The sequence below is a fragment of the Narcine bancroftii genome, chromosome 13, assembly GCF_036971445.1.
Source record: "Narcine bancroftii isolate sNarBan1 chromosome 13, sNarBan1.hap1, whole genome shotgun sequence".
Taxonomy (NCBI): domain Eukaryota; kingdom Metazoa; phylum Chordata; class Chondrichthyes; order Torpediniformes; family Narcinidae; genus Narcine; species Narcine bancroftii.
In genome coordinates this window covers 31,697,088-31,710,374 of record NC_091481.1, presented here as the reverse complement: position 1 = coordinate 31,710,374, position 13,287 = coordinate 31,697,088, and the positions used below count along the sequence as shown (strand labels likewise).

Genomic DNA, 13,287 nt, shown 5'->3' with positions numbered 1-13,287 from the left:
ACTGACTGTGGGACATATCAGACAAATCTACAACTTGGGCAATACCTGTGGGAGTGTGGTGATATGACCACCAGCCTACTGCAGGGGGCGATCTTTGTACCTGCAGGAAGACCACCTAAGGGCTGACTCCACCTGGCCGGCTGTCAATCAGCCAGCCTGAATAGACCCCCTAGGGGGCTGATTCCACCTGGCCAGCTGTCAACCCGAATATAGACCTGAGCCGGCCTCTCCTGAGCCAGTCACATGGGAGCCACCAAAGCATGAACTGGTGTTCAGATTTTTACCTGAATAAAGCCTGTTGTATAGTCTTTGTGCTTGCTGCTACCACAGCGCATCACAGGGAGCACAAGGGAAGAGAAAGACATATCATGTTTTCAGAAGCAGTACTTATGGTCATGAAAAGTGACAAACAGAGCTAGAAGAACAAAGCTATAGCCCAAATAACATTGAGATTTTGTTTAAATTAAATTCTGTTGCTATGAAAGAAGATAAATCAGATGTCTGATACATTAAAGCTGCTTCATACACAAAGTAAAGACATGAGAAGACATTCCATTTCTCCAAAAAAAACCATTCAAAATAGCTCAAACACAGAGAAGGGTGGCAGAAAGAGATGGAAATGGATGGAATGGATTTCAAAGACAGGCCATAATCACTGAAACGACTACATTGCACACAGTATTTACTGCCACAAACCTACCATGTACTTTTTTTTACATCTAGGTTTTATTCTGAAGCTGCTGCTCTGCAAAGGGCATTGCTTTAAATTGTCTGTTAACTTTTGGCTGCACTACTGGTCTCATTCTTGGCCCCTTTTCCACAGTTGACTGCGCAGTGTCCCGGGATAGGAAGCCCTTTGTGCCGTTTCCACTGGGCCACCCTTAACTGGGTCACAACTCATCGCCGGGGATCGGAGCGTTCTACCTTTGACTGGAAATGGGTGACTCTCTGCTATCCCTTTCCCACTGGTTTTATCAGCACCCCCATGTCACCAATGAGTAGGGATCGAGGCCATTAATCTCTGGCGTGAAATGACAGTTTTGACATCGGCATGCTGACACTTTTGTTTTGCCACTGGACCCTGTCCGAGTTAAATTCCTGGGACAAGGTGCCAGTGGAAAAGGAGCTCTTGATGATAGTGACTTTATAAAGAAACTAAGAATAAACTACAGCCCTTTTGTCAGCTATGTCAGTGAAAAAGTGGAAAAGTAACTTGTAAAACATAATTACTATTTTCTCTACATCCAAGAATCCAGTTGGATGCGAAGATTAATAGTTAATATGTTTTCTTTTGTGCTAGATTTATATTTCATCTGAGAGAGTTAGTAAAAATAATTGGGGTTCTGTTTAATTAGATCACATGCTGAATTGATTCATTAACCATGGAAACAGTAAACAATGACAGAAAATATAAAAAGAGACCCAGGAACAGTGTCTGAGCAATGCTCCTCCCAGAGAGAAAGGTTTTCTTTGCAGTTCTGATTTTAGGGGTTATATTGTAAGGTATTTGTTGTGAAATCATACAGCATCATGCCATTTTTCACATAGCCGCTGCCAATCATCGACGGGGCAAACATACCGTAAAGGGACAGGAATAAAGGTTACAGTTTGTGCACAGCTGATTGATTGGAAGGATGGCGTCATTCTGTGTGAAGGCAACGTGTGTGTCCCAGGAGTGTTACCATGGCTGCTGAGAAATAGCTCAAAGCATTGGTTTCTCTCCTTCTCTACTTCAGTGGTTCCATGTGGAATCCTCCCTCTCCCCATATCAGTCCCATTTAACATCCAGTGCAGGGAGCACACTTCTTTCTTGCTGACTTCACTTATGGCCTAAGCAGAACCTGCTTCAATTAGTGATTCACCAGATGAGCTGAGAAAAGAATATGAGCAGGGTACAAAGGATTACTCCTGCAATGTTGCTTAATATTGTCTTAACTTGCACTCAGCAAAAAAAAAAAAAAAAAAAAAATTTGCTACATTGTTAACAAGATAGGATTCAGCATTTTGGACTCCTGACTGCAATTAGTCTCAACAGTGGAGCGTATTTGACTCATGGAGCCTGATTTATTCGGTTCTTTGCGAACGCGCAAGTCGGCTTCCTAAGATGGGTCATGTCTACGGAAATTCCGCGGCTTTGCAGCACAAAAAGGGGCTAGTGACATGGGTGAGGCTTGTATATATTCCCAGGTAGCAGTCCAATTTAATCTTTTTTTTAAAACTTTATTTAATCCAATTTAATCTTGAATTGAAATTTTCCAATTCAGACTAGTATTGGGTAGTCGGCTGAGGTATTGCGAATTAGAGGCTAAGGTTCCATCCAATATTGTCACGTAATACTACAGACTTTTGTCTAACGTAAGGCACTTTGTTCAGCGCCCCTCACAGAAATCTACACCACCTGGTGTCCCTCCAAGTACTGATCAGGCCTGAGCCTGCTTAGCTTCTGACATCAGACAATCTCATGCATATTCAAGCTATTAGGTAGTGCACCCCAGTGAATGTGGTGCCTGTTAAGTCCCTTGTGTTACATGTGCCTGCACTCTTTTTCATGGCACCCAATAATAAAAGCTGGTTTCCAGTGTCTGTTAATGCAATGCAATAGAATACAATAAAAAGTCTGGATGGAAAATTGATTGACAGCAGCCGTTGAAGGGAGTTTGGTCATATTTAAGAAAATATAGCCTTTTGTTCGTGGGATGACAGATTTGCTAGTGGTAATGGCCAGATGGACTTTGGATGAGTGATGGGGCTATCTTCAAGAAAGCACCAGATGATGAAGCACAATATAAACTTCACTGTTGGTCTCCCGCTAGAATTATCTCCCAAAGTCACAGCCTTACTAATGAGCTTCGGCCCACGGATCCATTCTATTGGTGAAACCATGTATCATTCACACTCTTGGGGTTCAGAGAGTGAATGTTGGTGATGGGATGAGTCAACAGGGGTGCAGATGGAAGGCCTAAATCAGGAACTGGGAGGACAATAGAAATTGTATCATCGTGGTCAAGTTCTGTGGCAAATAAAGTGGCAACCTGAACTAAAATTCTAGAGACATGTTTGAAATCTAGCTTGGTAACTGGGAAAACTAAATGGAACTGGGTCTAAATCCCAGAACTCCTTCCTCGAGAGCACTGTGACGGTACCTTCACTAGGAGGTTCAAGGGGTAGCTCACCACCATCTTCTCAAGGCCAAGAGGGGATGGGCAGTGGATGTGGGCCTTGCCAGTGATGCCCATGTTGCAAAGAAAAATTAAATGAGAATTTAGAAAACATTATTATCTGCAATGTTGACCTCCTATGGTAATAGACAATTTAAACAAAACACATCTGCTTTGCTAATGGCCTTCAGGAAGGGAAATTACGTCTCTTAATGGATCTTAGCAACAGGCATTTCCTGACTCGTGTTAGTTGGGGAGCTTTCAATTGCCACTTAAAATTACCCACCAGCGTCTAACTGCAATGGCTTGGCCAGTATGTATTGTCCTTGGGGTTGGTGAGCTGTTGTTTGGAACTGTTTCTGTCCCATATGGTCAGGCTGCAACATTGGAAGCTGTGTATTCAAGGCTTTGGTCAGAGCAGTGTCATTAAAGTTATACAGCCTTGGGATTTTTTTTTCTTGATCATAAAACAAAGCCTGACATAATTAAGGCAGCCAATTTCTTTCATATGTTGAACTATTTAACAGCAGCTGAAAGCCATCTACCCAAAAAAAAAGCTAATGAGAAGTTTTTAATCACTGAAGATTGGTTCATGGTGGTTGGACTATTTACGTCTTTTGGCTCAATAAAATGTGATGCTAATTATGCTCCATATAAGCCTCCTATCAAATATAGTCATCTAACTCATGTAATTCATCCTTCTATTCTGCCCTCCTTCAGAGCTTCTATGATTTCCTCTAAAGATTCTAAATTATTTCTCCGTATTCTGACCATTCTCTTGGTGAAGAAGTTCCTCTTGAATTGCCCACTGGATCCTTGAGCAGCTTTCATTTCTGTGGCCCCCTACTTTCCATAAGTGGAACATCTTTCCCATGTCCTTTTGATCAAACAATTTCGTAAAGACATCAGTCTTTTCACTCCGAGAGAAAAGAGCCACTCTGCTCAAATTTTCCCTGATGGGCATAACATTTTTCCAGTACATTTTGCGTCTGCCCAATTATGACATGGTAACACGAGTTGGTGATGATACTTCCCTTGTGGACTAACAAAGCTTTAATGACCTTAATAAAAATTCTCTGCTTTTGAGTTTGATCTGTCCCTTTAATAAGAAACCCAACTGTTTGGTTTGCACTGTCTTGATTTTATGCTTAGTGCACCTGCAGAGACAGATGAAACTGTTCCTTAATCCATTTCAGCGCACTTTTCCATGGAGTATATTCTCTTCTTCTTACCCCCTCATACCTGGCTGTTCATTTTTACAGGTACACGCCGATTCTCCAAATGCATTAATATCTTAAAAATACGGTCTCCTAGCACCATAGCAGACAGTTATTTGAGTCTGTTGGAGTTGAAGGTTCTTACGATCATGGGTGACATTTTCTAATTCCGCAAGGAAGAATTAAATGTAATACCCCAATTGATCTCTCCCAGAATTAGGGAATCAATTCCCCTGCTTTTAGATATTTTAGGACATGCATACGCTGTAGGAATTGTATGAACGCGCACGCGCACGCGCACACACACACACACACACACACACACACACACACACACACACACACACACACACACACACACACACAGACAAAGAGGTTCTTTAAGTCATCAATGGGCTAGTGATGTGACGTACTGATCAGCTTGTCTGTTTTCATTCTTCTTGATTCCCGATTCATCATTCACTAATTTTTCCCAGCAATGCTTCTGCTCCCCTATACACACTTTCTGATAAACTTTCACCTTCACATTTTGCGCACAAATTATGTCAAAGATTTTCACCGTCTTCCTTTGTTCAAGCACCATTTCAGTATATACCGTCAACACAAACACACTCTTGTTTACACATTTATATTGGCTCTCTCCCTCACACACAATATGCACCCTCTCCCACATTTATACACCCTTTCATACTCATAGTGCACTCTTACAAAGTACATTCTTATGCAGAACTATAATTACATGCGCACACGAAGCTACAACCCTTTGTGCGTACAATTACACATTCTCATGCACTCAACTTTCTGCCATATGCATAGGCTTGAGCCTTGGACACATTGTCTCACACTCTAATATGCTCTCTAATGTGCAATTTCCCTCACTCATATACATTTTATCTCAAAATTAATCATCACAGAATCTCTCATTCCTGCAGGATGCAATATACCATGGATCTGCTTCTTCCCATTATCTACGAAAACTGTTCCAAGTTTGGGAGAATGAGAGAAATGATTCCCTCTTTGTTATTATTTCCATCACACTAACATATGAGAGGAGATGACCCTACAGGACCAAAGAGGGGCTCAGTGGCTAAGGGGCCATTGCAGGTGGCAGTCTGTTGGTGACTTTTGGTTGATAAGGACCCGTACAGGTCGCGGGCTTGTGGGAGACTGCCTCATCGGAACTGGGGTTTGAGAGGGTGCTGAGGGCAAGGAGGGCTCCTGAAGGGCCTTGGGCTCAGGAGCTGAAGGCTTCCTGATCATATTGGAGATTTGGATCAAAAGATCCTGTTGGCGACATTTTGATCTCTTTCTCCCATTGGTAAGGGCGCTGGACAATGCTCAAGGTGACTCCTTACTATATGGCAAGCAAAAGTAGAAGTATATCATGCTTATTACTTTTGTATTGTATTATTATGTGACAATTGGTGGAAGAAGCAGAGTATCCCTACAAAAGTGAGGGACTGTGTCGCGGAGCGGTCATCAAGGGAGCGGTTGTCGTCAGAGTGGGCTGAGTCAGAGTGGTAAGGCTTTGGATCAACAGGCTTTGGCAGGAACAGGAAGAGGGGATGAATTGTCAGAATTGAAGTCGGAAAGGGCCACCCTGTTCGAGGAACAAAAAGGATTCAGCAGGTAGGCACAGGTAAGGGCAGGATTTTTAGATATCATCTATTTTGTTCATCTAGTCATAGACGGTGGAAATGGCAGCCAAGACAGGGCATGGAGTCAGTGGATTGGAGGGCAGCTCATGGTGTTCTGTTGTTTCTGAAAGTAACCCTGGAAATTATAAGCTGGTGAGCCTGACCTCAGTAATAGATAAATTATTGGAAGCTGTTCTAAGAGATCAGATATACAATTATTTGGATAGCCATGGACTGATTAGGGATAATCAACATGGCTTTGTGCGTAGTAGGTCATGTTTAACCAAGCTTATAGAGTTTTTCGAGCAGGTTACCTGGAAGGTTGATGAAGGAAAGGCTGTAAATGTTGTCCACATGAACTTTATTAAGGCCTTTGACAATGTCCCATTGATATTGAAGAAATTAATGGGATGCCAAGTATTCAAGGTGAAGTAGTGAACTGGATTTGACAATGGCTGGATGGGAGAAGCCAGAGAGTAGTTGTGGATGATTGCTTCTCAGATTGTGACTAGTGATGTGCCTGAGGGATTGGTGCTGGGATCCATGTTGTTTGTCATCTATATCAATGATCTGGATGATGATGTGGTAAATTGGATCAGCAAGTTTGCAGGTGACACTAAGATTGGAGGTGTTGTGGACACTGAAGAAGGTTTTCGAAGCTTGTAGAGGCATCTAGACCAGCTGGGAAAATGGTTGATAGAATTGAATGCAGACAAGTGAGGTGTTGCAATTTGGAAGGATAAACCAAGAAAGGACATACATGTTAAATGGTAGGGCACTGAGGAGAGTGGTAGAACAGAGAGATCTGGGGATACAAAATTCCCTGAAAGTGGTGTCACAGGTGGATAGGGTTGTAAAGAAAGCTTTTGGCATAATGCCCTTCTTAAATCAAAGTACTGAGTACAGAAGTTGGGATGTTATGATAAAGTTAAATAAGATATCGGTGAGGCCAAATTTGGAGTATTGCGTCACCTAACTTCAGGAAAGGTATCAATAAGATAGAAAGGATGCAGAGAAGATTGATTTTGCTCGGACTTCAGTAATTGAGCTACGGGGGAAGATTAAACAGGTTAGGACTTTATTCCCTGGAGTGTAGAAGAATGAGGGAAGGTTTGATATTTAAAATTATGAGAGGGATAGACAGCACAAATGTAGGTTGGCTTTTGCCACTGAGGGTAGGTAAGATGAAAACCAGAGGACATGGGTTAAGAGTGAAAGAGGAAAAGTTTGGGGGGAGCATGAGGGGGAACTTCTTCACACAGAAAATGTTGGGCTTGTGAATGACCTGCCAGCTGAAGTGGTGAATGAGGGCTCAATTTTAACATTTAAGAGGAATGTGAACACGTACATGGATGGGAAAGGTATGGAGGACAATGGACTGATGCAGGTCAGTGGGACTAGGCAAAAATAAAATGGTTTGGCATGGACTAGAAGGGCCAAAGGGGCCTGTTTCTGTGTTGTAATGTTCTATGGTTCTAATAAAAGGAAATTTGAACCAATGACAAATTGGCAACAAATGAAACATTTCTGAAGCAGTTAATTAATTTACAATTCCCTTATTGAACAATGGATAATATTGGCAGATAATAAAACTAAGGACTTACTGATACAGAGGCAGGGGTGAATCAATATAAATCTTGAATGTAATTGACCAGCATCAACTGAGCGTACTAGAGGATATGTACTTCAAAAGGTTTTGAGACTGTAGAGAATGATAACTATTTGGACTCCCTGGATGTTGTATTTTAATCAAACATTCTGTTCACAACACATATTAAATAAGGTTGAGTGGTATTGAAATACCTAGGCTTAGTACTAATGTACAATTGTCTTTATAAATCAGATCAAGTCCAAAAGTTCATCTAATACTTATAAACCTGACAGATACAATTTTGGAAAATCCCAATTAATGTTAAGGATGACCATAATTAGGAAAGATTCCCATCTAACATAAACATCAAGTATGTCCCTGTTTCATAGACTGGTTATGAATAGTTTCTCTTCTGATTTTTATCTGTTTAAATACAAGGTGCAGAAAATCAGTGGTTTTGAAACATTTTCTTTCCACTTGCATAACACCTTAAGTAATCCCTATGCCATAGCTGCTCTGTGATTGGTAAGGGATTACTTAAGGTGGTCTGTGAGTTGGAAAAAAGGCTGAGAATCACTGCTCTAGACTCAAATGCTACTGAAAATATGTTGCTTGAGAAAAATTGTAATTGGCCCATTTCCTTTGGAGTAATGAAACCGTACACATAACAAATCAATGAGGTACGATTAAAACAATGGTTTTCAAACTTTTTCTTTCCACTCACAGACTGCCTTAAGCAATCCCTTACTAAGCACAGAGTTCCTATGGCATGGGGAATACTTCAGGAGGTCTGTGAGTGGAACGAAAAAAGTTTGAAAGCCACTGGTGTAGATGAATCCAGTGTATTAGCCAGAAGATCATTTTAATTGATGTATTGATCTTAAGCCACTACAGATTGATATTTTTTTAAAATGTTCAACATCAAGTTAAGAAAATTATTATAAATGCAAAACAATAGAAGTGCAACACTCAAATTAATCTTTGGCTTTTAATATTTTGAGTTTTTAAAGTCGTTTCAGGCAAAAAGCTACCAAAACGAATTAGTGTTGAGAATAGAGTAGTAAATCAATTCTCCATCCAACTCAAAACAGAAAAATCCATGGGACCCCCTTCACATGTTTCAGCGTGTCTGAGAAGAGTTATGTGGAGAAACCATTACAAGGTGTCCAGGGTGATTACCTCTTGATATTTAATGCCAATTGGTTTGGTAAATGAATAAGTTCAAAACAGCACCAATATATTTAAAAAAAAATCAAATTAATCTCTTAATAGTTCAGAGTTGAAGTCAACATTCACTGGTGCCTTGGAAGGAAAGTCATCGAAGTCATTACCTGTCCAAGCCACCTTAGCCCATCTCACCCAAAGTAGTAGCTGGGATGCAATATCCTTGCCTCGAAAAAGAAAGCAAATTATATGGGACACCCAATCCTGATTCTGAGGAAAGCCCGAACTTGGGTGAAAACTGGATTAGCCTTGACTGTTGTAATTTAATCCCTGGAAGTGTCCCTCAAGGTGTTGAGGAGACACATCAAAGCCTTGTGGTTTGCCCTCTGAAATTCAGTTCTTCTAAGACCAACGAAAATGTGTTTCAGAGACAGAGACTCTTTGGTACCATCCAGTCCATACAGCAACACGCACAAGGAATGAAGTTGCAGGCAATAACTTTGGTGAAGAGTATAAAAAGATGAATTGTTATCCCCAGTGGAAAGGAAATTTGAGAAAATGGGATAATCAATTAGGTGAAGGACGCTGACATTAATAAAAAATGATATTGAAGAAATTAATGGGATTAAATATCAATATATCTCCATGACCTAATGACCCACATGACAAAATTTTGAAAGTAATGGCTGTACATTGTAAATGCTCTGGTAAGCATCTTTCACAATTCCGTAGATCTTAGAAAAGTTCAGCAAATTTAAAGGTAGTAAAGAAAACTACATTATTTGAAAAAGGAGAGAAAGAGAGTGTAGGGACCTAGAAAGAGTGAACCTGATGCCAGTAGTATGGAAACAATTTGAAACCATTGTCAAAGAAGTGGAGCAGGACCCCTAAAAAATAAAGCAGGATATCGTGTTTGAATAAGATGTTGGCCTTTGACATTGTAACCAGTGGAATCGATTTGGGTGACCACGTGGATTTTGGAAAGGTCTAGAATAACGTGTCACGCAAGAGCTTATTAAACAAAATTGGAGCATGTGCAGTTTAGGGTACCACACAGATGTGCATTGAAGATTGGTCAACAGGCTAAGAACATAAAATAGGAATACGGTTGAAATTCTATAACCAGAGAATTGCCCCCAGATTTACACAGTTTATATCAATGAGTGGAGTAGATCCAAGTTTGATGATTGTACAGAGTTGGGTGATAGGGTGAGTAATGATGAGGATCCAAAGCTGCTTCAATGGGGATACAGATAACCTAAGTGAATGGGCAAGGACATGACAGGTGGAATGTCATGAGTAAAGTATGTGTGATCATGTAAAAAGAGGCATTTATAGATGGGAGGAGGGGATTGAAAGATATAATTGTTCAGGAACCTGGATATCCTTATACTCAAATCACTGAAAGTTAATACAGCAAATTATAGGAAGGCATATGGTATGTTGGCTTTTATCATGAGAAGGTCCAAGGGTAAAGCCCAAATTATATTTGTCCCTGCTTGTCTGCAGATCTGGTCTTTCTACAGAGTTGAAGACAAGGGGGTCACACCCACGGGCATGGTCACAGCCATCCCTGTCCATCAGACCCGTCCAACTCCTTCCTGTGTCAGTAGCATCTAGGTTAACAATGCTAGCGATTTTAAACATGCCCCTGGCCACGTCATTGGTGTGCATAAAGCGAAGCGTATGCTTGACACAATAAGACGTGTCCTTGTATCCCACATCAGAGGGTGGATGGCTCCAACAACAGGCAGGTTCTGGTTAGGACCCCTTCCCCCCCCCCACCCCCCAACCGTCGACAGGTTGGAGACCTTTAAAGCAATAAACTGGGGATTATATTTGACCAGAAATTCAACTGATGCAGCCACATAAACACTGTGGCTAGAAGAATGAGCTAGAGACTGAGTAAGTGTCTCAGCTCCTGACACCCTTTGGCCATTCCACCAACTATAAGGCACAATTCAAGAGGACGATGGAATTCTTGGATGAATGCAGCTCCAATAACACCCTACAAGCTCAACAGTATGCAGGACAAAACAGTCCACTTGATCAGCAGCCTTTCCATCACCATTAACATTCATTCCCTCCACTGCTAGTGAACAATGGTGCACCATTCCGAAATGCACCACCTTTGTACACCCATGTGACTGCATCCACCTCCTAAACCAGCAACCTCTACCACCAGGAAGGCTAGCGCAAGTTGCCTCCAAGGTCCTTTCCAAATACAGGTACACAATCCTTTATCCGGAACCCTTGGGGGACAGTGTGTCCGAATTTCGGATTTTTCCAGATTTCAGAACAAAAGCCAGTTTCCCCAGATTTAAGCCCACCCGAATTGTGCTGCCGTATCCACCCCCTTCCAGTCGCACTGGCGCCTCTCTCCTTCTCGCCCACCCGAGTTGTGCTGCCGTCTTTCCCCACCAGCTTGAGTTGTGCTGCCATATATCTCTCTCCTCCCCCCACCCACCCGAGTTGCACTGCTGTCTCTCTCTCCAACCCTCCGCCCACCCGAGTCACGCTTCCATCTCTCTGCACCCCCCCCGCCAAACCTAGTTGTGCTGCTCTCTCTCTCTCTCTCTCTCTCTCTCTCTCTCTCTCTCTCTCTCTCTCTCCCTCTGCTGTACTAGCACCAGGAAAAAAGAATGCCAGTTTTTGGAGCTTTCCGGATTTTAGATGTCCAGATAAAGTATTGAGTATCATATAATGCTGCTCCTTCACTGGCATTGGGAGCGATGCTGGATTTCCCTCCCCAACAGCACTGAAGGAGTACCTTCATTAGAAAGACTACAGCAGTGTAAGGCAATAGTCCATCACTCTCTTCTGAAGGGATGGACAATTAGTGCTAGCCTTGCCAGTGATGCCCAGATCCCAGAGATTAAAGAAAGAAAAGTTAAAAACAGGACAAAATAAATCCTTTTTTGATTTGGAAGAAAAAAAAGCCCAGACACATAATTTGGAAATTTTCCCACACAAATCTATGAGGTAGTTGAAAAGTTCAAACTGGTCTTGAAAGAATTTTGTTTGATCAGGGTGTAGCAATTCAGATTCTGAATTAATAGATGGAATGTAGATCTAGATCAACTGCAATCTAATACTATCAAGTATTGTTTTATTAATGGTAATTATTTTCCTGGAAACCTGATGACCATATTATATAACTTTGAACTCATAATACAATTCTAATTCAAAATATTCATGGTAAGAACCAATTTTTATACAAAATATTTTTTTTAGTCTGAAAAAATGGACAGTCTAGATTAGTGGTTCTCAACCTTTTTTTTTCCACTCATACCACTAAGTAATCCTTGTGCCATTGGTGCTCTGTGATCAGTAAGTGATTGCTTAAGGTGGTCTGCGTGTGGAAAGGGAAGGTGGGGAATAGACTCCAATGTTACTGAAATATTTTGCTTGAGAAAAATTGTCATTGACCCATTTCCTTTTGAGTTGTGAAACCACGCACATAACGAGTCAATAAGGGACGATTAAAACAGTGGTTTTCAAACTTTTTATTTCTGCCCATGTACCACCTTAAGCAATCCCTTTACTAATCACAGAGCACCTAAGGCATAGGGAATACTGAAAGTGGTATGTGAGTGGAAAGAAAAAAGGGTAGAACCATTGTGTCGCAATCATGATGAAATCTTTGCAAAAGTAAATCTTGTTTTCTTGGGTAGAAAATCATTACCTTGGTGGTTTCATAAACTTCATCTAGTTTAATGATGTGTTCATGGTTCACCATTTTCAGGATGGAAATCTCCCTTTCCAACATTTTTACAGCATAGCTTCCAGCCTGAAACAAGAAGACACAAGTTGCTTGAAAACTCAAACTCAATATGAGAATAGGCACAGCAAATATTTCCTGGTATGGAATCATTGTTTACTCAACCAGTGTTCAAGGCATTGCAATTGATATCGGGTCTTTGGGTTTGCAATCAGCCAACATTGTGACTGATCGTTATCCTGTGGACCCAGAAGGAAGACACATTATATGACTGACATCCATGATGTCTTGACAATGCTGCTCCAACATTGAGTATCAAGCCTGATAAAAATAGTGCCCCACAATACGTAATAGCAGGTGGATAAGTTAAACAATTGTGACTATTTCAGAGAAAATTCAGAATCAAAAGAGACATTCTTCATGGGAATATTCTCAATAAGTTTTGAGATAAAACCATAAGCACTCATTATCTTTTTTGTGCAAATAGTCCTCATCGAGGGCTCAGTAGAGGAGAGGATCAAGAACTTCAAATTCCTGAGTGTCAACATTTCTGAGGATCTGACCTGGAGCCTCCATGTTGATGCAATCACAAAGAAGGCTTGCCAGCGGCTGTACTTTGTGAGGTATCTGAGGAGATACCAAAGGCTCCCATAAATGTCTACAGGTGGACTGTGGACAGCATTCTAGCTGGTTGCATCACTGCCTGGTATGAAGGCGCCAACTCTCAGGACAAGGATAATCTCCAGAGGGTGGTTTACTCAGCCTGCGACTGCATAGGCACCAGACTCCATCGAGGACG

At 41.4% G+C, this 13,287-nt stretch overlaps 1 protein-coding gene across 1 annotated transcript in view; it reads right to left on the bottom strand.

The window, feature by feature from the left end:
- The window catches only part of LOC138748016 (serine/threonine-protein kinase 33-like), a 44,430-nt gene that overhangs the window by 23,737 nt on the left and 7,406 nt on the right, over positions 1 to 13,287 (bottom strand). Inside the window, exon 4 of the mRNA XM_069907715.1 lies at positions 12,453 to 12,557. Coding sequence (XP_069763816.1) covers positions 12,453 to 12,557 — 105 coding nt within the window. The remainder of the gene's footprint in view (positions 1 to 12,452; positions 12,558 to 13,287) is intronic.